Source organism: Poecilia mexicana, unplaced genomic scaffold (assembly GCF_051168715.1).
Source record: "Poecilia mexicana isolate PSO_F unplaced genomic scaffold, ASM5116871v1 scaffold_13, whole genome shotgun sequence".
Classification (NCBI taxonomy): domain Eukaryota; kingdom Metazoa; phylum Chordata; class Actinopteri; order Cyprinodontiformes; family Poeciliidae; genus Poecilia; species Poecilia mexicana.
In genome coordinates this window covers 21083837-21111239 of record NW_028263382.1, presented here as the reverse complement: position 1 = coordinate 21111239, position 27403 = coordinate 21083837, and the positions used below count along the sequence as shown (strand labels likewise).

Below are 27403 nucleotides of genomic sequence, written 5' to 3'. Positions count from 1 at the left end.
ACAACACCTTCCCGAACCGAGCTGGAACGTGAAAACGGCAACTCAACTAATGTTCGAAGCTTTATTGAAAGAAAAAAAAAAAAGAAAACAGGTAGTGGAGGGGAAAGTAGATGCTGAAGACAGCAGGAATGTGCTCTTTTTTATGCATTGTTATAATTTTCTCCCAGCCACAGAAACATCCTGAACTCAAATTTGCCTCAATTCCTGCAAAGATTAAAGTATGAAACATTTTTACCAGGAGTTTTACGTCTACTTAATACAAGGGATCATAAAAAGAGTACACACTCCTGGGTGGTTTCATCATTCATTTCCATGTTTCTTCTACTCATTACGTCACAGATACTTCTGTAGGGCAGCGTAGCCAACAGAAAAGATACAATTACATATTCCTTACTGAACTAAGGAGTATGTTTGCAAAATTAAAACCTAAAAAATGCTGGAAGAAATCTGGGTCATGTTGGTGAAACCAAGCTTTTGGCAAAGATTAGCCTGGAACAAAACTGAGCCCCAGCAATTGTGACGCAATCTAACGTTTCACCTCATTTAATTTGCCTACTGTTGTTCTTATTTGCCATTTTAAACAAACAGCTGCGCATTTTGTTTTCTCCAGAGCGTGCTTCTCTGCGTCTACATAGGTGGTCACATTTAACGTCGGCCCGGGTTCAGAACAGCAGTCGACTCGTTTTTTTTTTACTGGGTGTGAACTGTGATCTGCAGCGTTAGCTGGGCAGTTTCCAGGTGACCTCATCCCACACTCACATTGTGCAGGGCTTACAGCCGGGAGCGCTGCCGCTCTGGTTTTTGCAGCACTGCCACGCTCCGGCGGTGTAATTTGACGAGTGGTAAGTGGTCAAGCGTCCCTCGTTGCAGCGGCTGACCTGGCCCAGGATCTCCAACCACTCGCTGGCCTCCACGCAGTTTCCTGCCTGGACGTAGAGCGGCTTCTCTGAGAGGACCACCTGAAACATCTGGCAAGAGGAAACAAGTCATTAAGGACACAACAAGCACACGTTCAAATCCCTTAAGAAGATTTAAACCTTTAACAGCTTGATTGTTCGCGCTTGTAGCTACGGACGTAAAATTTTATATGCGAGAGCCAATTTTGTGCTCCTCAGTATTTAGAGCTAACAGTTTGAGACTCTCCAAAGCGGCAGTTCTGAGTTCAGAGCTTTAACAGTGAACTATTCAAACCTCCTGAAGGGAAATGTCAGAAAAGATTCACGAGGCTGAAAACATTCTTTTTTATTTATTATTGTTGTTTTAACGCTGGGACGAGATCTCGACACCACTTCCATTTCAAGGCAGGAAGCTAATGAAAGGTGTTGAGAGACATCCCAGGCTGACCGACTTACATTTTTGCGGTTAAAGGCACTTTCATCGAGTTTCTCCACCGCCTGGATGTTTTTGACGCTGATGGTGCAGAGGGCCTCTTTCCCTGTCGGCGAGAAAACACTCCGTCATGTTTATCACAGATTATGATGGAGCCGTGATTAAGATCAGCCGTGAGTTTACGGCTGAGAGCAACATGGAAAATTCAGACGTCGAATTGTAACATTTTGTTCACAAATTCACACCATTATTGTGATATAAGCGAAAAGTTTCATGGTAAAGATGAGAATTTGGGGATTTTATGTGACAGAACACCACAGATAAATCTCAATCTTCCCACAATACTTTGATACCCCAAAATATGCAAGTATTTTGGGCAAGTATAAATGCGGCTGCTCTGCAAAGGCCTCAGAGGTTTGTTAGAGAAGTTTAAAGAGTCAGGTTTGACTGAATAATATTCTAAGCTTTAGACATCTAGCAGCACAATTTAATCTACACTCTGAAAATGAAGAGGGCAGGCACGGCAGGAAGCCATTAAAGAGCAACTCGTCACAAACTGACAGGTCAGGCAGTAAGAGAGCATGAGGAGCCTCGAGGTCCGACACATTCACTTTTCACCGAGAAAACATGTTAAGGGATAAACTGACTTATTATGCAATTTCCAGCTGCACATCCTCTTATTGAGTGGACTGTGAGAATGAGCGGTCTCACCTTTACGTTTGTGGTAGGAGAGCTCCCTGTTGGTCACTCTCAGCCATCTTTTCTTAAAGTTTCTCTTAGAGAAGTTCTTCTTTCCTTGGGTACGTTTCTGCACTTCCCTTGAAAAGCAAAGAAGAAACGCGCAGAGTTAGTGAAAGTCCTTTCCGCCCAGCTGCAAGGCTTTAGATTGAAGAGTAATTAATGAAAGTAATTTGCAAGAAACTATATTCGTCAATGGAAACAACTCACCCCTCCTTCAGAACCACGGCGTCCTCCTGTCTGCAGGACTCTTTACTCACGTTGGACGAGATTTCGTCGAGAAACTGGAAGCAGATAAAAACGCCAATAAGTAGATATAAACAAAACTACTGAAATATACTGGACTGCAGAGCAGGTTTGTACTAAATACCTTTTTAACTTTTTCAATGCACTTTTCTTCTTGGAATGACTTGTAGAAGTCGTACATGTAACTTTCTTTAAAACTGGACTGAAGGCAGAAAAAGTTTTCAACTGGTTATGGACGAGCATTTGACACTGTCGGAGAGCAATTTGCATAAATCTTTACACTCTTCTCGTCTTTACCAGTTTTTTAGACAAACTACCCCAGCTGCCAAGAGTCTGAATAGTTTTTGAGATGAGAGTGAGTGTGCGGGCGATCTCAGGATCCTGCAAGTACAAAACGCATGACAACGAGGCCTGCTCACAGAGCAAATACGCACAGAGCGGATAATGAGGCAGAACGTGCTGGTAGCGGAGGCTTTTGCACTTACGGGGTGATGAGATCGGAGCTGGAACGAGTGTGGGGAGAGAACAGCCACGGCGAAAAAGCGCAGGAACACGAAGCTGCTCACAGCAGAGTACTGAACATGTGGGTCGCCTGCAAAAGGAAAAGCAAACTTGTTAATATCACCGAGTTCGGTCTATGAAAAAAGATTGTACAGGCATTACACAAAGAGTCGATGAGATCTTAATGATTTGGCTCCACCTACTGTCAAATAAAACCAATAACGTCAAATATTAGAAATCTGTTACAGAATAACGGCAAAAGTGGGTTTCGTGAGTAACTGTGCGCAGCAATATTTAAAATAATGCCATCCTGCGTTTTGTTTTAAAGGGGAACTTTTAATTAGCTGCACCTCACAGAGATTTTTTTTTCCTCACCCAGGAAGCGTTTGCAGGCGAGATGTCGGAGCGACCTGAAGACGTCGCACATCAGAGGGGGACAGTTGGAGCTGGACTGAGTGATGGAGGAGAAAACTTTCTGGACATAAACCTGAAGGTTTTCCTGCAACAGTAATAAAAGTGATTTAAAGGAATTTATTTTTGGAAAACGTACAGTCTCAATCTTGTGCATAAAAAACAGACCAAAGCGGATGAGGATCGCCCACCTTGTTGACCTCCACGTTGTCACCTTCCTTTAGCTTAATGGGGTCTATCTCACATGTTTTGTTGGAGTCGCAAATCTGTGAAGAGGTAACAGAAAAAAAAATTATCGACACTCGATCCAGTCACCGAACACAGAGGAGTCGGACAACATCTTTATAAAAGACGAAGAAAATATTTTGAAGTCAAAGGACAGAAACTGGAGCACTAACAAACCCTTTTCACACGTGGCACTAACATCGGTCATCCGATCATGTCTGACAGACAAAACGGCGCGGAGTCCCTCGAGACGAATTGCGGACATTTCCTTAGTCCACCTGCTTAGGTGTCCTGCTACACTTGTGTCTGCAGTAGTTTAGCAGTTTGAACGAAATTTGACACCTCAAAGTGTGAAACCTCAACCCACTTATGACATTTGTGCAGAGGCAGGTTTGACATGGAAAGGCAGCTGTGGAGAGGCTTTCCTTTCCCCAAAACACTGTGGCTTTATAATCACTGAATGAGCGTCTGATTCTGTGCGTTTTGCGTCTTCTTCATACCTCATCGATAACCGGCTTCAATGTAACAGCCAGGTAACTCTTTCCCACGATCTTCATCATGTCGTCAATGCAGCGAGTTGCCAGTGAGTTGCCTCGGAATATAGTGTTAGCCTCCCTGTAAACAAAGACGACTAGATTAACAAGTGCTACAGTTTCTCTCTCTGAAAAAAAAATGTGCCAATGCGACATAACGACACCATGCACATTACTATGCAACGGACCGCAAATTAAATTTAATGAGATGAAAAGTGAGGCCGACGCAGAAATTCCAGCTTTAATGTCAGTTTTATTTTTCCGTGGTACTTCCCCGTTTCATATTTGTCTGTGGTTACATTATCATCGCAAATAAAATGGAACCTAATTTCAACACTTCCATCCGTCTGCAGTAGGACATCGCATGCGTCACTGAGCACGCTGCCGGGGGGCTGAATACTCACTGAGTGTTGTCCAGCTCCAGAGCCGCCACGGCAGAGACGAAAGGCACAAAACGGCTGTGGTAGAGCAGCAGCCGGACCATGGGCAGAACGGCCTCGTATCGCTCTCTGAAGATGTCCCCCAAGATGTGTGCTGCTGATGCCGAGATGGGCTGAGGGAGAACAAAAAGCACATCAACAAAAAAACCGAGAAGGTAAAAAGAAAAGAAAAGAAAAGAAAAAACTAAACTGAAAGTGGGCTTAAAGGGTGGCTGCGGGGGTCAAAAAGAGGGATGAAAGTGAAAGAGAAGGAAAACAATAAGTGACCAGCAATTAGTTTCCAGATACAGCATTGACCACGGGTTCAGGTTCAGCTGTGGCGTTACCTTCACATCGGGGGATTTGAGCAGCAAGTTGCAGAGAGGTGTGTAGCAGGTAGAGGGCAGCACTGTGTCTTCAATGTAAGTGAGCTTCAAACGCAGTTGTCCCAAATCATCAGATTTGGACTTGCTGCCTGTCCCTTTAGGCTGGAGGAGATACCTGAAAGAGCACAGCAAAAGAGAGAGAGAGGGGACAAATTACAGGCGTGTACGGGAAGAACAAATCTATTTTACTAAAGAACAACCCAGTACAATTCAGTTCAAGTCGCTTTATAGACGAGAGGAAAAGATTGGAGAGAGTATTTTCCAGATAGTGAAACCTCAGCAAGGAATACAGCAACCCCAAAAGATGTAATTTCTAATGCAACATACATGAAGCTACGTAAAGAACAAAATGTTTCCTTTAACCTGAGGAAACTGTTCAGAGAAGAAGAAAATCTTAAATCCACAAGCTTTTCAACTTTCAGATCTGCTTTAATCTCATGCCACACTACCCCGATTTAAAATGATAAAAAAAAAAAACTCACAAAAGCATAAGGTTTTAATTAAGATACAAATACTGAGGAATCAGAAATAGAGACTCAAGATCTCAAAAGCAAAAGTCATCCTAATTAATTTAGGAGTCAACTTCCAACCTTTACCTTTCATCAGGTAATTCATAAACTACATTTTCTATTTCACACATGTGCATCACATAATCTCGTGCTTTATACGTTTGTACCACCCAAGTGTTTCAGGGCCAGACGACATCAGATATTGTTAAACGTTTCAGTGATCGTTCATAAACTCTGCAACTGTTTTTAATAAAACTGTTGAGATGCTTTTGTAAGGAGAGCTTCTGCTTTAAATAGGTTGAGGAAAAAAAAAAAAAAAAAAAAACTGCCCAGATTGCTGCAGCACACTGATCCATCCAGTAATCACGTGTTGAGGTAAAAACAACAACAACAACAAAAACAGCATTATTAGCTGGAGCTAATAAACTACGTGGATCACAGAACACAGAGATACTTCATTTGATGTTATTTGACAGAAAAAACAAAAATGTTAATTTTGCATGCAGCATGGACCGTGAGGTAACACAGGACATGAGGTAATGCCACCATGCAACGAGCCACCCACACACTACGCTTGCAGGCTTCATGTACCAACAGATTGCTATCTGGCATAATCCCATATCACCTACTCCGACGCAAAGCTGGGCCACATCCACACAAAGGGAAAAACTGCTGAACACAGAAATCTGGGGAGGTTCTTCTAGTCACCTTGTAGCGGCTGTGTGAAAACTTGGCAGAACATGCTGTCCTGATAGATGTGTAATACAGACCTTTAATAAAATACCAGTAAACCAGCAAAAAGGCTCAACTCAACTTTATAGACCTTAGGCAGTGAACTTGAAAGGGAGGGTCTGACTTCCAGCACTTTAATCAAATAGGACTTTTTACGCTCGAGGGCAGTTTTAATGTGCAAAAAGAGCAAGTAGCCTGGTGTGCAGCATGCACTTTAATCTGGCTCAGCACCAATTCAACCAAACTGCTGTTTTACTAAGGAGGTAGATTCAAAGTGACTAATAACATTCCTATATGGTTCACAGTGCAGCTATTTCTTGACATCTTTTAGCTTCGGCGTCTTGCAGTACTTATGTGCAGTGGTAGCGCATGATTGGGGAATAAAAATACTTTTCTTTTTAAAAATAAAAAAATATGAACAGTGTGGCTCATAGAAAACCCCTTTACTGCAATAATACTGCCAGGTTAGGATGCAATTTTCTGAAATTGCCTAAATAGTAACAGGAGGATTTTAAGCTTTGTTCATGCAGAGGAAATATAATGATGAAATATAATAAATAAATAAAAAATCATCTGCCTTTCTAGGTCATACCCTAATCTGAGACACAGCCAAGAGCACCACAGTAACTGTAGAGGAGCAGCAGAGATCCACAGCTCAGGTGGGACGAGCTGCAGACATTACATATATACCGTAACATGAAGTACTAATGAGTAATCAGTCAGTAATATCTCATCTTAACGAGTTACTATTTCTGAACAAGCAATCAGATTACAGTTACACATCCAAGTCCTTTTATCATCTTCCTTCGTAACAAAACGTATTTGCCTTCTTTTCTGCGACGATGTGAACGGTGTTACGTATGCGACAAATCACGTTTTCAACATGACAGTTCAAAATACGAAGCAGTCAGCAGCACAAATGTACATAACAACAACTGGGGGAGGAGTTTTACATGTTTTCAAGCTGAAAATATCAGTTAAAGACGAGACAATATTAGGGTTTGTTGTGAACACCGTGCAGGTGACAAACTCATCCAGCTTCAAGAGGCTGCACCAGGCGAAGCAGAGAGCTGGGACTATTTGCAGGAGGTTCCTCAACCATCCAAACAACCAAAGTTGGACTTCAGTGCAAAACCAGCGAGTAGGGGAGAGTTAAGGAAGTCGGTCAGGTGATATGTTGCAGATGAAATGCCTCCCCTGCGCATGGTTACTTGCCCTGGTTTTGTGCCGTAATAAGTTACAATCAATGCCAAGCTGCCTCACAGAGCATTTTTTCCCCTTCCTGAAAGGAGCAGTGCAGAGACGGAGAAAAACCTGAAGGCTGCACTGAATGAGCTCGACTCGCCAAACTCCACTGTTTCATTCATAATATGAGATTACATGTAAAAAAATAAAATAAAATTCTAATAGCTACATTTACAAACAATGATATAAATGGTAACGGTTTCCATAGTGTTAATAGTTAAACATGTCAGGTAAAAAGGTATTTTATTTATCATTAAAAAAAAAGCTTTGTTAAGTAAATTTTGTAATTTAAAGTGTAAAAACAGGTATTCATGAGTCAAGAAACAACATCTATTTATTTATTTATTTATTTTATTTTTTTTCAGAAAATAGTTTTTAAGCTCAACTTAAAAACCAGGAGACACAAATCAGGAGACACTCTGTTAAAAATGCACTTCCTGTAAAAGGAGCTTTGGCAAAACTGGTTATTTTTTTGTTGAGGCTGTCCGTGGGCATCGTTGGCAGCTGCTGAATGTAACTAATAAAGTTACTTGTACTATAATTTTCTTTTAAAGTGAAGTAATCAGCAAAATAACAGTTACTTTTTAAAAGATTAATCAGTAATCGGATTACTTTTCCCAACTTTGTTATCGAGCAACTGTAGGACCACAAAGCTGGAGGATTAGGAAAATGACAGCATTTTTATTTTTTTTTGCCCACGGCTGGTCCTTACCAGGCTTTGTGGACGCGGTCGCTCTGAAGGATCTTGACAGGAACTCTCGTTTCTCCGAGAAACACATCCTGAGCCAGATTTTCATTGTTCCACAGATCCACTCTGCAAGGAAAGACGACGTAAACGTTACGCTTTTCATCTGCGAACGTTAAACTGCTGTTCGTCAAGCCTGACACAACACACACAACACACACACACGCACACACACAAGTGTGGTCAACGTCACACAAACATAAGACACCCGATGCGAGGACAGCAAGAGGGACTCCAAAGAACATGTCACTACTGAGTGGTGCTTACCTCCCGTGTGCACAGGAACTAAAACAATGCCAGTGCAATAACGCCACCTCAAATTCAAACCTCAAAAACCATGCACGAGTGTTTACCTTTGAAACCTGTCTACTCTTACCAGTGAGCTACGACTCCATTGTGATGGAGGCCCCACCTTGCTTTAACCAGAAGACAAGGCTCTCTATCAGCAGTCAGAACACACCGCAGCTAAGTTAACAGTTTTGATCCAAAGGCCTAGAGAAGCAAGACTAAGGGGGAAACGGAGCAGATGCACATGAAATAAAACTCACCTGATCTCGAGCTTTTCAATGTCCTCCTCCTCCACAGGGAACTGTGATTTTCTAGAGTAGCTGCTGGACCGTGTGACCTGAGGATGAACATGTAGAGGCTTTATCAGTGTGTTTATTCATAAATATAGTTATAAATCTATCACAAGAACGATTGAGTAAAAATCAATCATGTATAATTCACCTCAAAGAAAAAAGTTTCCTCAAAATATGGGTTGCTGGTTTTCTTCTTTACTTTTGTTTTCTTTTGGTCTGATCTAAAGGACATAAGATGGAAATAAATTAATTTCACACAAGTGCATGATCCCCCCCAAAAAAAAAAAAAAAAAAAAAAAAAATCAAGGTATCTACCAACCCCTGTAACTTTATGTGAACCGTTAAAACTGCTGGGGAAAATAAAAATCAGTTCTGCAGAGCTTATACAACGTAATAGTGAAGTATTTGCCAAAACAATGAGGACAACCTGTATTTACAGCAGAGGCATAGGTCAAGCACAGCTAGCTAACTTTGTCAGGTGTTGTGGAATAATACAACACAGTCTTTAAAATTGATGCGCATCTTGCAGAAACTTTCTTTTGGGACAACAATATCCAATTTTTAAGAGTCCAAGCTAATTATTTAGCAAAAAGAACGATTGACAGCCAAAACACTGCAAAATATAAGGTTGTTTGTACACAGAATCAGCAAACTATGCAAAAAAACACAAAAAAAAAACATAAAATTTGTTCAAAGCTAATAAATCATAGGCTTTACATTGTATTAGATAATATCCACCCCATCTTGAATAACAAAAAAAGATGCTTCTTTAAGAAATGTAAATCCTGTCTAAACGTGGTGGTAACAGCTTAGCTGCCTTATGTCTGTGAGTGGCATCAGCAGAGTTACCTGGCAGGTCCAACAAGAGACACGGTGGCGTACGGGTCACAGTTCTGGCCACTGATCAAAGGCAGTTCTTTGCACTCAATTATTCTGCAGCAGTTTGAAAACAAAAGGAGAGACAAACATGTATTTAGTGAGCAAAACATCTTTAGGACAATGTCGAATCACACTCTGCTTCATGCACAATGTTTACGGAAACTAATGTTTCAGAAGACCTGAAAGAACCGCACCGACATGCTATACAAGATAAATATTATAAACTTAAGCCTGAAATTGTTTATACACCCGACAGATTTAGACCAGTTCAGCTACCGCTGAGCTGAATCTAATAAAAAAAATAAATGGCACTTCTCAATAGATAAAACTATGTGGAAAGGAGTAGGACTTAAAATTCCAAATGATAACTTTCTCAAAAAAATCTTTATTAGCGTCATCGCAAACACAACATGATTCATGTCATTACAATGTATTAAAAATATATATATCCTAATGAGCTCCTAGTCTTTGAAGGCCTCTGTGCCATCTCCCTAATCTTTAGCTCAGTCAACAGATTCAAGTCAGGATTCTGGCTAAGATATTAATATTACCTCCAGCCAAAAGAAACATGTTGGTAAAAACACAAGGGTTACTTTTAGCCTAAATCTGCAAGGAGAATGAAAATTATTTAGGTTAACCATACCTTTAAATGTTTGGTTTTCACACATCGACAATTACTGCAGGTCTGAACAAAAATACAGTGAGCACTTGAGACCGAAGTTGCTCCTTATTTGTGCACCCAATCTTGGCCAATAAAGTTGGTTCTGAATATTAAATTACTTTTTACTTTGACAGAAAGTGGGCTTAACTTAAGAGTAAAACCCTAAAACTCTTAAATAAATGTGTATAGTGAATTAATGAATGACAAAAAGAATAAAAAGAAAAAAGGTAACCACATTACGTCAAACTATTCGTCATTCACACCTAAAGCTGACGCATTTTGGACGCCTCATCAGGGTACAGTATTGATACACGTGGAACAAAACGGATCAGAACATCAGTAAACCTAAAGATGCCCGTGTTTTTTTTTTGTTTTTTTGTTGTTTTTTTAAGCCTTCAAATGACAAGGAGTGCTTTGCCCTCATGTTCGGCTGCAGTCACACAGGGACCATTGCTTTTTTTTTTCACAAGTGTTTCAGGTGACAACAAACAGACTCTGTCGGCACCCTAAACAGGATGTGGCTGCTAAGCAGGGGCCACCAGAGAGTAAGAATGAATTCAGCCCATCCCTAAGTGAGGCCAGAGGGACGGGTAAAGCGGCTGAATGTCAGGATGTTTGTCTGTGATCTTCCTGGGTGTCATGACGATATTCCCTTCAGCTGCCCCCCCCCTCCACTTTTGCGTGTCGAAACCGATCACCTCGCGGCGGAACAGGAAGGCTGGAGGTGTGCACCTGAACTGCTCAGATCTCTACATCGGCGTCTTGTCTGATTAAGCGGATGTAGGACACCGGGAGCGCGCTTTGCTCAGAGCGTATGCGTCAATGGTGAGAGCCGACAGCGAGCCGTGTGACAGTTTAAGCAAACAATCTGAGTGACACGGTGAATGACGGCTGACAGAGAGAGAGAAAAAAAAAAGCCACAGTGGTTGCAGTGTGAAAAAGCGCAGACTTCCTGTTCAGATGCCATCACTTCCTCGTCATTACAGAGCTCTTAAGTATGAATGGGGGAGTGGGGGTGCAACATACGTAAACAGCAAACATCAGTGACATCTGCACATCTATACGAGTTCTTGACGTGCTTGACCTAACCCACCAGTGAGGCGTTTTCTTTCCTCTTTTTGCTATCTGCCCATCATGTTACGTGTCTAGAAATAAGCCGATCTCTGCGACGACAAACCGATGCAAAATGGAAAGGTCTGAAGTAGCGCTAACCCGCTCATGCTGACACACATCAAATATGACACAAGACACCAAGAACCAACGCATGGTAAATGATATACTCTTAGCAGGTCAACTTTTTTTTTTTAACAAGCGTTTTCCTCACAAGCCTCTGACCTATAAAAACAGACGACTGCAATTTGCATGTGGCACAGACAGTGCGCATGTTATAGTTTTCTTGACTGAAATAATTTGACTACATGCAGCCACAGCAGTGCACAAGAGAAAAAGGTCTTTGTATTTTTAGTTTGCACCTTCTAGTAAGTTTTATCTTTGCTAAAAGATCTTTAAAAACTTGAAACATCTCCATGTTACGAGCATGAACTTCACTGCATTCTTTTGGGGATTTTAAGTGAATGAAAGTGAGAAAATTAAATAGTTAATCAAATTCTTTGTCCAGAATATGAAAAATGTGTTGCGCATTTGTACTCCTCCTCTTAACCACTCTTAAAAAGATCTTGCGCAACCAACTTTCATCAAACGTCACGCAACTAGTGAATGGTGTTCTTGTGATTTCTATTTGAGTATAAATCCATCTGATCTGTGAAGGCCTGAGATGTGCATTTTAGATGAGAACATTGCTGAACAAACGGCGTCATGAAACCTAAGAAACAGCAGAACGGCTCGGTAAGAACGCTTAAGAGAAGCTCAAATCAGGCTCAGGTCAGACAAACTGCAGTGCAGTTCACAAATTTAGCCTTTACAGAAGAAAGCACTGAAAGGAAGAACTTCAGTGTGCAGATTGCCACCGGTGGAGGGATACTGCAAAACAAAAAAGGGGCATTTGGAAGAAGGTAGACTGATAAATTGGACGAAAAACCTAACCTGAGCTAGATACCAAATACTATGCGTGATGGAAAACAACAAACTATCCACAACAACAATCCATGGTGGTGGCAGCTTCATTCTGTGGGAATGCTTTCTTCAAACATTAAATCTACCTAAGTGGACAAGAAAACGGCTCATATGACAGCATATTTGTACATTACAATGGTCTAGTCAAAGTCAAGAGTTAAAAGACTAAGATAAGACTTACACTATTTTGCAAAGAAGAATAGGCAACTATTTCAGCCTCAAGATGTGCAAATCTTAAGACATACCGTCAGTGATTTCAAGCTGCAAATACTGTCACAAATGGTTCCACCAAGTATTGACTCAGAGGGCCTGAATACAAATGCAGCTTGAAATAAATGTTTAAATAAAAATAAAAATAGGTGAAACGTGTGCATAATTTTCTTTACAGCTTACAGTAGTATATAAAATCCCAAAATAAGCCACTGAAGCCTGTAGAGTGGCAATATATATAAAAAGGTCAAGGGGTGTAAATACTTTCTATGATACAAATTATTTACATTTCAGCATCATTTCGTTACATTTTGCAAAAAAACAGACGCACGGGTCTGAGAAACTTCATGCAATACAAATAACTTTTATGATCTTTTCCTACTTTTGGTGGTGCTGATCACTTTAAATGAAAGTTTTTGAAAACTACTTGGAGCACGCCGAAGCAACGCGAGGTTCAAGGTTTCTTTCAACACTGAATTTTAAACTAGAGCGCAGATAACCTACTTAGGTTCCAAGACCTTGATTAATAAAAACCACCCGAGAAATCGGATTTCCTGTGGTTTCCAAAATTTTGCACTTTTTTTTTTATATACATCATCAGTCTTTATTTGAAACCTTTAAACATACATTCCATATTTTGCTTTAAACTAAAAATCAGTTCTTGTAAAACTTACTAATGCAAAGCGAGCAGACGAATTTGCTGCTGTGCTGTGATTCTTAGCTAATGGCACAAATTCATTCAGTGCTAAAGGAGATTTTAAAATTCAACCTTGGCTTGAATAACTTGCAACATTTAACAGCTCATGAGACAAACGTTTTTTTGTTGTTCCCCCCGTTTAATCTGAATACCATTAATAGCATCGAGGAAAAGTTGGGACTCACTTGACAAGTAAGTGTTGACCAGTGGAGCCGTGATCTGTGATCACTTCATTCAGTCGCATCTCCAGGTGAACTTTACCCTGTCGAAGAAATGCGAGTTATATTCAATCAAACTTAATACTTATGCATAAAATCTTAGGTTGACATGGAAACACGATAAAAACAAGGTCACAGCAAGACACAGACACATATGCTGTGCATTTTGTTTGCACTGAATTACACGCATCCAACACTTGCATTATGTTAAACTGCTCTGTGTTGCCCTTTGGAAGAGCTGCGTTGCCCTGTGGCAAAGTGTTTTGTTGTTTTTTTTTACATTTGAGAAATCGGGGTAAAATGTGCGACAAAAACCATAATAGATGTGCCATCACTCAAAAAGATCTTTACAGGGTCGGATGTGGTGAAGGCTGCAGGTCTCGCCTTCGGAAGTGTCAGAGAGATAGAAAGAGCTAAACAAGACGCCCACACACTTGGACTCTTGTCTCTGCAATTCAGCACTTGGCTGACAAGGCAAGCACTTCTTTCAGATGCAAGATAGGCCTTTAAGCCAAGATAACTGCTCTACAAAAAAAGATCAAATAAGCTGAAAGCGTCGCTAAATTATTTCATTTCAAGTACTGAATATGATTATGAAATTTATATTGTTTGAAAAGATTACAGTTTTCCCCTTTTTTTCCTCTCTTCTGACCAGCCGGTCTACAGGCTACAGGCAAAGCCTGTTCTGGTTTGGCTAGAAACCAAAACCAGAACAGCATTGCATCAACACCTCCATTTCTCACTGATGTAACTTTGCTGTGGAAAGTGTCTACTTGTGAGTGAATCAGTATTGCAGTACATCCCCAGAATAGACCGGCGTGGGCTAATGGCAGCTAGAGTCAACACAGTAGCTACAGTAAAAACAGCAGAGGATTAGTACTATGGGCATACTTTTACTTCCAACACCACACCGCAAAACTACGGGTTTGGTTAGCATACATTTTCACATAGCAAAGTTACCGGAGGCTCAGGTGCTACAGAAGTTACCAGAAGTACTGGTTGCCGGGTACTTTTTTTTTTTTTTTTTTTTTTACCCAAATAAGAGCTTCAAAGAGGCCAGTGAAAATGCAAAATCCGCACGATCTGTTGGTGTGCGAGCAAATTTTTCCGCATTAGAGATACATGAATATTTCTTAAGATGACACGAAACCTGTTAAAAACTGTAGCGGCTGTATAATCTGTGCAGAAATGGTTCTTTGCACTGGGATTTCAGAGCATTATTTCAACCAAGAAACCAACCTTATATCCCACAAACTGGAGAAAAAGACTATACAGATCAAGAAATAAATTGGGGTAACTAGAGAAGAGTTTTGCACACTGATGATAAGTTTATAACTTACTGAAATAATTGCAACAAAATATTGATAAATTACAACATTATAACATTTCTTGTCAAAAGCGGCATCCAGCTGCTCTGAACTTTATTTTATTTGAAGGAGTCCTGCAAAGAACCCTGGGTATTAAGGGGGCTGCTTTAAGACCAAATCCCTGTCCTGCATCCATATCTCAGGCTCTTATTTTGAAAGGAAGTATTTATTGAGCTCTGCTGTTGTGTTAGCATATTATGTTCGTCTTGCAAAATTCTGGGGACTTGGCAAAAATAAAAATGTTGACAGAGGAAGACAAGTTATTAATGATTCACAAACATTGTGAAAGAATCCTGACTGCCTTACCATTGGCTGATAATGACACTTGGTGTAAAACCAAGAGGCTGTCTCACATTTTTTTTAATGACTCTGGACTGGATTCGTCATCTCTAGCTCAAAACCTAAAATACTTATCCCTGTCAGGTTTGAGCAACATAATGTGATGTGATTCGGAAAACATTTATTCTATTAGGAAAAATACACAAATTTTGGGACTTTTAATTTCCTCCCAAATACGTCCAAACTCTAATTACTTCGACGTGAAAACAGCAATTCCCCATCAGCCCGTCTCATGAGCCTGATGTGTAGTTACAGTCCTACTTATCTGCTTAAACCAAAGCTGCGCTGTAAAACCAGAACTGGGGATGCACCAATATGTAAATTTGGGCCAATATCAGCGTTTGATATTAACATTGCTGCCAATAACTAGCATGCGCTTCCATACCTTTTCAATGTTGCACAAACAAAAACAGAATATCCTTGAGTATCCTCTTAATTTGGTCTCAAATAAGACTTTTCTAGACATAAGACAGGTAAGATAAATTGACTGCCTCCGTTTGATGAGTATTTTGTCACATCTTCCTCTGCTGATGATTTTCTTGATGTCATTGCAATGGAGTCGTGACATCAGAAAACAATGGGTGCAGGAGAAACCAGTTTAAGAAAAAAAAAGCTTTTTATATAGCTACAGTTTTCTCACATTATGCCATATTGCCAAAAACCATCAGCAAAACAAACGTAACAGGATTGTATTAAACGTAAGGGAGAAAATGAAACTACTCATCTACCAGGTAAAGCTTCTTGAGTGGGCGGTGTGATGAACCTACATTTTTTTTCATGAGGGTTTTGTCAGCCTCGATAAAACAAACTGTCTCTTTCTCCTTCACTGCTTTGGTCAGCTTCATCTGTCAGAGGCTTCATCAAACATGTCCCCCTCACGTTTATGCCACCTTGAGCTAATTATTGCTGCAAAAATCAAAAGGTTTGGAATCTGCAGAAATTTCATTCATCGTAATAAACATTAAAGAAAAACAGTTCATGATTAGCATTGCCTCATTGATACAGTGCATTTGCATAAACTTCACTGTTTGTGGCTACAGGTTATGAACAGATAGCAGGGCTGCAGACCGGCTTCTTGAACTCTGTCAGGTGGCGCCAAATGTTTTGCAGCTTTTTTTTTTTTTACTGTCGCAGTGTTTCAGCTTTAAATGTCACATCGTAGTTACTTCCTGCGGATGCTCACAGTAATGTAAATAGGGATGTTAGGATATGAACATTTTGCCTCGTTATTGTTGTGTACAAATTTATTATTGTTTTCAAAAGTACCAACTTTGAATTTGAACTCGTTTGTCGCTGCACATATGTGCAGTGAAATGAAAGAACCCTTTTGTAAGAAAGGACTAAACATTTTCAACAGGTATTGTTTCTGACATTGCATAAATGATGATTTCTTTTTTATTCACTGATCATTTTATTTACTTTACTTTGTTCAGTCACATTAAAACGGAACAACGACTGTATATCTGATTTGCATCTAAAACACATGTGCCTAGAAAATTAGATGTTCCAAGGACATCTTTACAGAAAAGATTTTTTTTTTAAAAAAAAGGGAAAAAGAAAAACTAAATAAATAACTTGAGGATTTATTAAATCCATTTCATAGAAACATTCTCTATCTTGTCAAACAACCCCAACAAAAGAGCCACCAGTTCAAAAAGTGTTGTTTTCACTACTAAAAAGAATTTCAATAGTTGCTACATGCCCAATGAACAAATATTTACCAACAGTCCTTCACTCATTCATCCAGCAGGCCCTAATTTCTAGCTTTTTCCCCCCACATTTTCAAACAACTATCATTAACACATGACTTTACTTTAGTTTGTGAAATGAAGAAATGCATCAAGTGTCAATGGCAATCTACAACACAAACAAAAATGCACCCACTGAGACTAATCTAAGGCCGTTGGTGTGAAGGTTGAGGTGTTTTAGTACATCTACTTTGTTTATTCTGTAAGTAAAATACTAAAGTAACAATCCTTGTTATTAATATTTTTGTTGTTCTGCCAAGTAAAATCAGGTCTTTGACTACAATGCTGCCAATCCAATTAATCTTTGAAGCTAAACAGACAACCCAGAACATCCTGAAGATATCATACAAAAAAAACAAAAAAAACAGCCATATAAGACTTTATACAGCTAAATGACATCTTACTTAGCATTACCTGCAACTAGAGGAGACCGAAAAAGACAGGAAATGACGGCAGAACAGTGCAACCAAGACCAAAAAGAGTTACTTGACAGAATTTAAACTTTTTACACACTACAGTCCTGAGTAAAGCTGCAAACCAAAAAGGTATCAGAGGGTCCATTTTGATTCTGCACGTCTGCAAGATGCTCAGATTATCCTTGCAATTAAAATTTAATAACAGATCGGAGCAAACAAAAATAATAAGGGGAAAATAAACATCCAACAAATTTTAGACTGGATTTTTCCAGAAAGCATAAACATTATGGGCCTTTTTAGCAGTATTGCATTGCTGCTGTATTACCTTTTAGTATATTTTTAAAAGGTGTATATAGTCAGCTCAAAATTCACTTCATTGTAAAAATAGAAAACTGCTAAAAAAAAAAATAACAATCTCAACATGATTTGTTAAAGCTAAACTTTGGTGAGTAGCATACATCAGAATAGCTACAAATAAAAATAAAAATACCTGAACTTCTGTGTTTGGATCTACAGGCTGGAGGTTAAACCAATCGTCCTTTCCGCTATATTTACATAGATCATCCTTCCGGATTGACACTTTGCCTGGAAAATAAAACAGCACAATGTGAAACCACAACAGATCTACTCGAGACAGCCCAGTTACGTCTCTGGTTCATGGATTCGACTTACCAACAGGTAGGTCCCTTTGGAAAACGCCCTTGGCATAAACATAAAAGGATAAAAACTGAAATGGCCGCGGGATCTCAAAGAAGAAATCTTCTCCGTAAAAAGGGCTGTAAAAAAGGGGGAGAAAGAATCATTATGTATTCGTAGTTAAATTAAAAAGGAGGAAAAAAAAAAGAACTTGTTGACAGAACAAACAGCATGATGACCTCATTATAACCTTAAAAGTTTAGGCCTCTATTACAGACATGCTATGACTACTTTCTAAACAGACATTTTTCCGTGCAGTACGGGTCTGAGCACTCGATGCTAAAAGAGGACAAAACACACTGACCCGTCAATAAATGAAACCAAGTATGCCAAAACCACTGAGAAGAGTTTTAGTAGATGATGCATGTCAGTGATTTAATGTAATCCTGCACTGAAAATGCATTGTGCAACAGATCTGTTATGTTTCAGCAATTACACAATGACTGGCATCACATAGGGGAAAAATAAATGTAACAAATAATTACCCAGTGAGGCCATTTGTGAGATTACATTTTCTGTCTCAATTCAATGTCACAGGAATGTTGCATCACAGTCATGAACATGGCATTTGTTAATGTGGAAAGCTGAAAAGTGTGAGCAGACGGCGGACATCACAGGGTGCCCTTGTGACTCATCAGGGATGTAGGAAATGCTCTTCGTATCATGGGTTTGAACGTGACTGGGAAACCTTTTAACACCTTTCCTCCACCTTGAGGTTAATGGTGCAGAAATAGTTTGCATTAAAAATATAATTCCTAATAAGCTGTGTAAAAGTGCTCCACTTAAACATAGAACAACTAAAAAGATTAAAACAAGCTTAGGAAGAAAATTATAGAAAAATACAAAGACAAAGCCATTGCAAAATTATGTATTTCTTCATGTGGAAAACAGAAAGTTTACCCACTTGATTTCAGTACTTGAGCATTGTTCAGAATATTTACAGAATTAGTTTGTAGACATTCGCCAGATTAAGATCAAAGCATTAAAATATCTTTAAAATGTCGTGAGAGATGTTCTCTTTGTTAAGCGTGTGCTGGGTTAGTTTTTTTTTCTTTCTTTAAAGCTAATCAATTTATTTATTTACGTATTAGTTATAACTTATCCAATTGCAAACCTGTTTAAAACACAGAACGTAAAATAATAAAAAACAGACTTTCCAAAAAAAAATAAAACAAAGTTTTAAATGTTTTTGTATCAATTTCTTGCACTTCTTAAAACTTCTGTCTTTGTCCATCTTTGCCTTCTTACCATTTTAGACGATAGTTTATTTTAGTTTTTACTGCATGGCTGGTTATGTGTGTTTTTAAAGTATTTTGGTATCTCAGTTATTTTACTGGTGTTTTGGTGTAAAAACTAAAACAAACTAAAACTAACATTTAAAATTCATAATTTCACAGACATAAATGACAGACGGCATAATTTTAATGTTTATGCCTTCTGTACAGCACTTTGATCCTGCGTGTGTTAATATAGAGTATTTTATGCTAAAGATGCTCATTGCGCCGTTATAGTTGCTCTTTTATGAAATGAAGTAAAGAAAATTTTACCTCATTGGACGTTTAAATTATGAACTAATAAATTTGATCTAATACAAAGAAAAATGCTGGAAAGCAAAAAAAAAAAAAAAAAAACATTAACAAAACACAAAATCCAATTAATTTTTTTTTTTTCTTGTAGCAGGCAGGTAAAGATAATCTTTGCTTCGTTCAGAACTGACTGGCAAAAGATGTCCAAAAGAAAAAAAGATAAAATGACTGCAATTAAACAGTTTTGTCAAAAAAATGAAATTAAATGTCTGTAGGTTTAGGTATTTATGGATACCTAAACGTACTTCAAATTTCCTTCTTATAAGAGAAATGTACTCAGGTTAAAAAAAAAAAAAAAGAAAAAAGGATGGGTAAAGAAGAATATAGCTCATAGGTGCTCTTTCTGATTTTCCTTCACAATTTAAACATGTTGCACAGAGAGAAATATCTTGCCTGACACTTCCACAGCGGGCTTGGCCGGCGCATCCAGCGCACACCCACGCATCCTCCTCAAATATCACACAGAAATATGCACCTGTGACCCACCCCCTTCCCGCTCTGCACACACACTCAAAAATACACCCACTAAACTACATTTTCCTCTGTTGTCATGCCGGTCTCCAAACAATGTAAAATCTCTACCTACAGGCCTCCGTTGGTGGCTGTTTAAACATGCCTGCTTTATCCTCGGGATTAGCTCATTTTCAAGCTTCCAGATAACCTTTGGATCAGACACAAGGAGCACATAAAACCGAAATGGAGTCGAGCAAAATTCAAGAAGATAAGGCCAAAACATGGTTGATTATCTAATTCTGCTGAACAGCAGCTAGGGTAGAAGAGTGTGTCACAGAGAGAAGGACAGAGAAGAGCGTGGGAGGACGCACTTCCTCAGAGACGGTAAAAATCATTCTGAACGGTACCAAAACAGGACCAAAAAATAAAAAAATGCGTGGAGAAAGGAGTGTTGTGAAATACCATGAAAGATGGGCTAATGCTGACACGATGATGCACGATGATTTAAGGAAACCTTAATGAGATGACGTGTGAATTAAGGAAGTCTTAATTCACAACTCATCATGGTTTTCCACACCTTGCACTGAACTTCTTGAGAACATGTGACTATTAGATAAAATTATGTCAGTCTAAATAAATAAAACTACTTCTCAAGCATGCAAACCAGCCAAGAAAAAAAAAGAACTGATTTAAAAGAAACAGAAACAATTCTTTCAAGACCTTTTGGATTTTCTGAACTCGACTAGGACCCTGTGTATCTTTATTTAAAAAAAAAAAAATTATGAAGATACAGGGGAATTTTTTATGCCTTTGTTTTTATGATATGTATTTTTACTTAGCCTGATATTGTAGCACCAATGGATAGAGGGATCAAATGTAAAAGTTAGGAGTTATTAAAGTTAATTTTAATAAACTGACGGTTTACCAAAACCATTATACTATCAAAAACAAAACTGATTCAATGGTGTGAAAAAGAAACACACACATAATCACCCCCTCTTTTTTTAAACCCAAAATATATACGTAGTACAATAGAATATCACATATATATGTATTAATACAACCACCACAAAACATAAAAAATATCACAGAATCTGCAACAACAACTGATATCTATAAGCTGTAAAAATATGATACCTCAACTAACTAGTATTTACACTAAGCAGTCTCAACCATACAAATGATTCACAACTCCTTTCAGAGAATTACTCTTCAGGAGAAAACGACACAAACACCCTGAACTCGGATCCTTTGCCTCAGTACAAACAAGTAGATGTTTGGATTTTTTTAGCCAGCATCGCTTCTGATAAATGAGCTGTAAAGTGCAACGTGTTGGTGATTCGCTTTCAATGACCCCACAGTGGGCTTGTTTCACATGCTGCGAAACATTTTTACATTTCAAAATTATCCACAGTTTCGTGTACAACTTCTTAATTTAAATTTACGAGAGTAGTAATTTGTGTGTTATGATTCTGTACCATCAGTAGTTATTGGCAAATAGAAGGAACAAGATCATGAAACGTTTGAATAAAGTGAAAAAAAACCTCAAGAAAGCATAAACTCTGTGCAAATCATCACAATAAAAATACATATCAAAAAACATGCCTACACAACTCCCAATTACCCAATACATAATAAATAATTACCATTTATTAATGTCAGCAAAGGCTAATATATATATATATATTTTTATTTTTTATTTTTTTTTGTGTGTGTGTATGTTTTCTAGGCCTGAGCCAGTTAGAGAGATCACAGTACAGATATTTCAATAAGCTTAAATTTAAAAACACCTCAAATGTTTTCTTATCCCGTTTCTACAACTTAACATCTTTAATCGAGATGAAATACATGAAACGTGAGAGAAGATTTTTTTTTTCCAGGTGTACGGATTGTAAAATCCCACCTCCTGTAAATGTTGCTACTCACTGAGAGGAGGCTACTACACTTTTTCTTTAACAAGAAAGACTTTCAGGTCATAAAAAGCTACACAGTCATGGAGAGGAAACTAAAGAAAAGTAAGTCAACAACATTTTAAAGCTACAGACCGCAAACTATAAGCGGCATATCGGTTAAGCAGCTAAATGCAGGCTGGCTCCCAGAGCAGGCAGCTGAACTAATTAAGCTGCTAAAATCAGCACGTTAGACTTGTGTTATTAGAAAGACCTGAATGATAAAGACAAAGGCGCAATATTATGAGCAGTGAGCACATAAAAAATAAACTAAAGTTTATTATGGATGTATTCTATATTGCTATTTAGGTTTATGAATCCAAATAATACATGTATTAAAGCAGCAGCTGCATGCAGTAGCAGCAATGCTTAAACCAGATTAAAGATATTACATTAAAAACAAATAAATTTGATCCCATGAATTAAATAGCAATTAAAACAAAGATATTTTCAAGTCTAGCGTCATAAAAAGTTTGCTCTTTTTTGAGGTAAAACCGTAAAATAAATGTTTTTGTTAAATGTCTCGTACTGCGAAACCGACAGTTTCGCAGTACTGTCTTGTACTGTACTGCTTGCGCAGGTTTACTAGATAAACCTGCGCAAGCCTAGAATGACAAAACAGCACCATGTAGACTGTTACATGAAAAACATGAATGTAATGTCCAATTCACTTTTTTTCTGCATATATAGACGATTAAAAAAAACCATGTTTGAGATCCTCTTTTAAGGCAGTCTTAGAAGTTCAGTGTGGCTCTCTTTGCAAAACAAAAATGCCAACCTGTCCCAGGGTTCAACATGATCAGTAGGAATAACTGTTAGCTTTTCGCTTTAAAATTAAACTAACTACATCATGTTTTACATTTTTTGATTTTGGACATAACGACAAAAAGACAAGGTCTTGTATTTGCAGTTCAACATGAGCGCAATAAATTGCTGTAATTGTGCTTACGTGATGCTTTTGTCAAACACCTTGGTGCGAAACACTTCCTCCTGGTCCAGGCTTATGGTGCAAAATGTACAGAGATCCTTTAGTCGATTTGGACCCGACACTGGACCTAGGTTCTTGGCTTCACCTGCAAAACAAACGGGAGAGAACCTTTAACCATCCAAACAATGGGAAACACAAACAACATGTCTGAGACCATCTGAGAACTTTCAACAAGATTTTTTTTTTATTGTAATGATCCTGAAACAAGACAAAATAAAGATTTGATTCTAGCCTCTTTTTTTTTTTTTAAATAAAAAGGTACAAAGAACATGTTCTGACACTGGGAAAAAAAGAAAGAAAGAGGTGGTTGATTTTTATCTGAATCCCTCTCTTCACAACCATACCACTTTAAAAAAACGCTACTTTGATGTTCGACATCCTCATGTTAATTCGGGGCCCCTGGCAAATGTTAGGGCAAACTGCAGAGCGGATGTAGCTGAAGTAGACTCGACGCTCATATGTGGTTAAAAACATGAAACATTGACTTCCTCAGCATAACCAATGGTGACAGAACAGCGCTGATTCACAAATGACAAACACCTTTGTAACACGCACCACTTCCATAACTTTACAGACAGATTAAACGCCTACGGGCTGGAAGCAACGCGCAAATACACAGAACCGGTGCCGGACAGGCTGAATTTGTGCCGTCAGAATGCTCCCGTTCTGAGACATGACAGATTTAGACAGCAGGATTAAAAGGTAGTGAGACTCTAAATTAGTCCTCTGGCTTTGAAAAGGCATCCTAAGCCCGGGTATAGGCCGTGTTAAGAAAAGCCACAGATGAGATCAGCTTTTAGCAGACTAATAATAACAGAACAAGGCTAACCTTAGGAATAGCGAGTAAAAACAGTCAATGAGCTTATAACAGGATGACCCAGAGGGTGAAAAGTCACTATGCACACAGCTACGCAAGAAGCAGTGTGGCGCAAAAACTCTGCAGTCATCTCCTTTCTGTGACAACATTTTCACAAACTGAAGTCTCTGATCTGAGGGGCAGAAAGGAAGCCTGGACACTTCGGCACAGCCAGGTCTCTCAATCTACTCAAGTGTGAAAACGAATAAGCACACATCTTCATAGAGTACCATCTCCATTGATGCATACACCCTTAAAGGAAAAAGGCCCAAATGTGAACGAGGAAGAATGGAGTTTCGCAAGACAGCAGTGAGTTACATGCCATGATAGTTCCTCAATTTAGGTTCTGCTTAGTTTTTTCTCATTAATTCATAGTAGTGAAACTGACATTTGCCTTTCTATAGTAGGCCTATGCATTAGACGCTTGCACCTTTTTACCTTTCAGCACAAGAACATTCTAGCAACTTTTCAAACGTCTGAGGGGTCTACGCTGACCACTCAAGGACACATTTACTTATAAAGCAAAATGTCTTCAAAACGTAGTTTAATCTGATTTCTTTTACCTACTGAGCTGAGCTATTGACTTAATTATAACAAATAATTGTAAACAATAATATAAGGCTAATAGCAATTTGTATATAATCTGACTGATGAGGGCTATCAAATCAGCAGGAAAAAAATAATCAATCGCATCATAATAAAAACAGTACAATTTGAATCTCAAAATGTGTCTAGGCTCCAAAGCTTTAGCAGTAAAGAAAAATAGACTATTTAGATGCAAAAAAAATAATATTCATACACACGATGCCATGAGAGGGAACCGGACCCGCCTAAGTTTACTCAGTTTAGCGAGTGAGTTTTTGATATTAAACATGTTTTTTTTGTTGTACTTTAATGACATATTCTTACCAAATTTAATGTAAACATAAGCATTTTGTTTATGTTTAAATTATGACAAATAATGGTGAAGTCCAATTTAAACCCTTCAAGTTTAATATCCCCAGAGAACGGAGTACATGACCAGAGATTCTGCAGATCCATTCAAGATATTTAGCAGAAACTGCAGCAGTTGCATATAAATCTCAATCCATCATCTGACACTCTGCGCTTTAATGATTTGCAGTTAAGATATATGCATTGCAGCATTGATTTCTATCCCCAAACCATACGTGTGATCATGTCAAAATAATAAAGTGCAGCATTAAAGACAGAGGGTTGTACTGTATGATGACAAGATGACACACACATTGGTAAAAAAAAAAAAGGGAAAAAATGAATAAAGAAGGAAAGGTGTGGGAATAAAACTGAAACTCATACAGTAGTTGGGTCACAAATTGATGGGGATCACAATACTTTGTTGTACACCTGCACAAGGTAACGTTAAAGCTGAATGGGTTAGCTTACAGACGATGCAGTGAAGTGGTACATATTAGCTAGCAGCACTTTGTCACCAACGTTAACTGGGCTCAAAAGGCAGCTCTTCTTTTCAAAATGGGCTCATTTGTTCACCAAAACGTTCTGTTCTCAGTTATTTAAATGACCCAATAGTGGTTTCTGTGTCCAGTGAATTTGATCATTTACAGCAAGCTAGTAGCTTCAGCTAGCATGCTAGGTTAACTTGACGTTAAGCACCAGCAGGCAGCAGGCAGAGTGCCCGTCTCTGCCTTCACACTGGCGGCTGCTGGGAGCACGCCGCGCCCCTCCCCGGTGCCTGCTTCGGCTGTTCAGCTCCTCTACCGACTCCCCCCGACCCTCAGCCGTAGCGAGACGCATCGGCCACCCGGTCGAGAGTCATACTTACATATTTTACCCCGCAGACTCTGTAAAATCCGAATCCTAGCGTCGTCCTCTTCCGCCATGGTCAGCGCTGAGTGTTGTTGCCGCTGCTCCGGTGCATTCAGTGCTGTTCTATCATATCCGTTTATGAATGCAAGCTGAGTGGAGGAAAGCCAGTCCCACCGCGGCGTCACGTCAATCGCCTTAGAAAAAAGAAAAGAAAAAAAAAAAAACACTGGGGTCTAAAAAAACATTTGGCAAAATATAACACTTCCCCGGAAGTCGGTGTGACTTTCTACTGCAATGTGCAGCTGAGTCCTTTTGAGAGGGAGTGAAGGTATCTGAGCGCTCTGGCTCGTTGTGCAATAACCCTTTCGGAGAACGCAGACTTGGACTTGTGGAGCTAACTAACTAATCGCGGACACCATACCTCTGCTCAAGTCAACCTCTTGAGAGCGTGCCGTGTCACTAGTTATGAATGAGTTGACAACCGCCCATAGACAGATTACTGAAAGGATGAGGGAGGGAGGCGGAAAGATACCACAAGGTGACTAAAATGGATTAAATTACACAAGAAAAAGGCGTAACACGTTTTCAAAACATTACAAATAAGATTTGAGAGACTTTTTGTAAAAAAAAAAAAAAAAAACATGAAACCCACCTGCTAACTTTAAACACATCTTCACTTTTTGTTATTGTTCTAGTTCCTGTGTGCAAGTGTAAGGTTTTAAAAATATATATTTTTAGTATTTAAAAAACAAAACAAGTGACTTTTTTGTCTTCAAACTGCAACACATAAAATGCTTTGCTAGCGTACGATTGCAACACGAGTGGTACTTTCAGTGGTTACTTGACTTAAGATATGTAAAAACAAGACAACAAAAAGCTTAACTGCTATTATTACTAATTTTTCCAAATTAGTATAACCAACGTAAGTTACATAATTTTCCATTTCTTCCTATCTGATTTTCATTGCGCAGGTGATTTTTAATATTTTATTAGGTACGCCTGTTTCTCTGCTTGTTAACACGAATGGCAGCAAATCAATATCCTTTGCAGGTCTATAGGCTGGTGTGAACGACTTAAGTTCAAACTGAGCATCAGAAGAGAGTTTAAAGGTTATTTAACACTGTATGTGTTCATGATTACATATTCCCTTTAAATTCCCACTAATACTTTATCGATCTGTTTTTATGTTCTTATTTTTCCTATATTGTTACATTTATGATAAACTGATGAAGGATTGTATTGCTGGTTTTTATTTAATTTTTTTTTCACACTGTTAGGATGAAGGATTTATATATTATTATTTTCATGATCATTTTCTTTTTAATTTTGTTGAGCTGAATTTTAATTGTGCCAAAGAAATTTAACCTGAGGATTGCTGCTGATCATTTCCATCCAACCACCAACAAGATGTACTTAATACAATGGATGATATGTAGATTCATGGCATAATGCTTTAAGGATTATTTATTTGAAAATACATTCTGTTTTCTTATGATTATCCGAAGGTTTTGCATAGACCAATGGTTATCAAACTGATCATAGAGTTCAAGCTAAAAATGTGCAAGAAAATATACTGTAAAAGCAATGTAGTTACTTATCTGCATTTTGTACTTCCAAACACTGTAGCAAATGCAAACTAAAGAAAGTTGAATAAATAGTCAGATGAGCAAGTAAATATTTTTATTTTATTACAACGTATGCTTGGAATCCTGACTCTTTAAGTCAACTTAAGACTTAAAAATGTAGCGAGCAAAGCATACCTGCACTGTATTCTTTAAAGGGGTGATATTATGTATTTTCCAGGCACATAATGGTATGTTATAGCACAATCAAGTAGCTATGTTGCCTGCAAATGTTAAAAAAGGTGCTATATATGTGAGAT

At 38.6% G+C, this 27403-nt stretch overlaps 1 protein-coding gene across 1 annotated transcript in view; it reads right to left on the bottom strand.

Moving 5' to 3' along the window:
• rasa2 (RAS p21 protein activator 2) overlaps positions 1-26216 on the bottom strand; it is a 30038-nt gene extending 3822 nt beyond the window's left edge. Inside the window, exons 1-21 of the mRNA XM_015009757.2 lie at positions 25538-26216; positions 22842-22965; positions 17881-17984; positions 17699-17793; positions 13306-13382; positions 9450-9533; positions 8749-8821; positions 8568-8644; positions 7987-8088; positions 4750-4903; positions 4388-4536; positions 3951-4065; positions 3417-3491; positions 3190-3313; positions 2799-2905; positions 2611-2694; positions 2438-2515; positions 2278-2351; positions 2041-2147; positions 1353-1435; positions 760-968 (exon numbers count right to left, since the gene is read on the bottom strand). Coding sequence (XP_014865243.1) covers positions 760-968; positions 1353-1435; positions 2041-2147; positions 2278-2351; positions 2438-2515; positions 2611-2694; positions 2799-2905; positions 3190-3313; positions 3417-3491; positions 3951-4065; positions 4388-4536; positions 4750-4903; positions 7987-8088; positions 8568-8644; positions 8749-8821; positions 9450-9533; positions 13306-13382; positions 17699-17793; positions 17881-17984; positions 22842-22965; positions 25538-25595 — 2153 coding nt within the window. The 5' untranslated portion in view covers positions 25596-26216. The remainder of the gene's footprint in view (positions 1-759; positions 969-1352; positions 1436-2040; positions 2148-2277; positions 2352-2437; positions 2516-2610; positions 2695-2798; positions 2906-3189; positions 3314-3416; positions 3492-3950; positions 4066-4387; positions 4537-4749; positions 4904-7986; positions 8089-8567; positions 8645-8748; positions 8822-9449; positions 9534-13305; positions 13383-17698; positions 17794-17880; positions 17985-22841; positions 22966-25537) is intronic.
• Positions 26217-27403: the final 1187 nt, after the last annotated feature.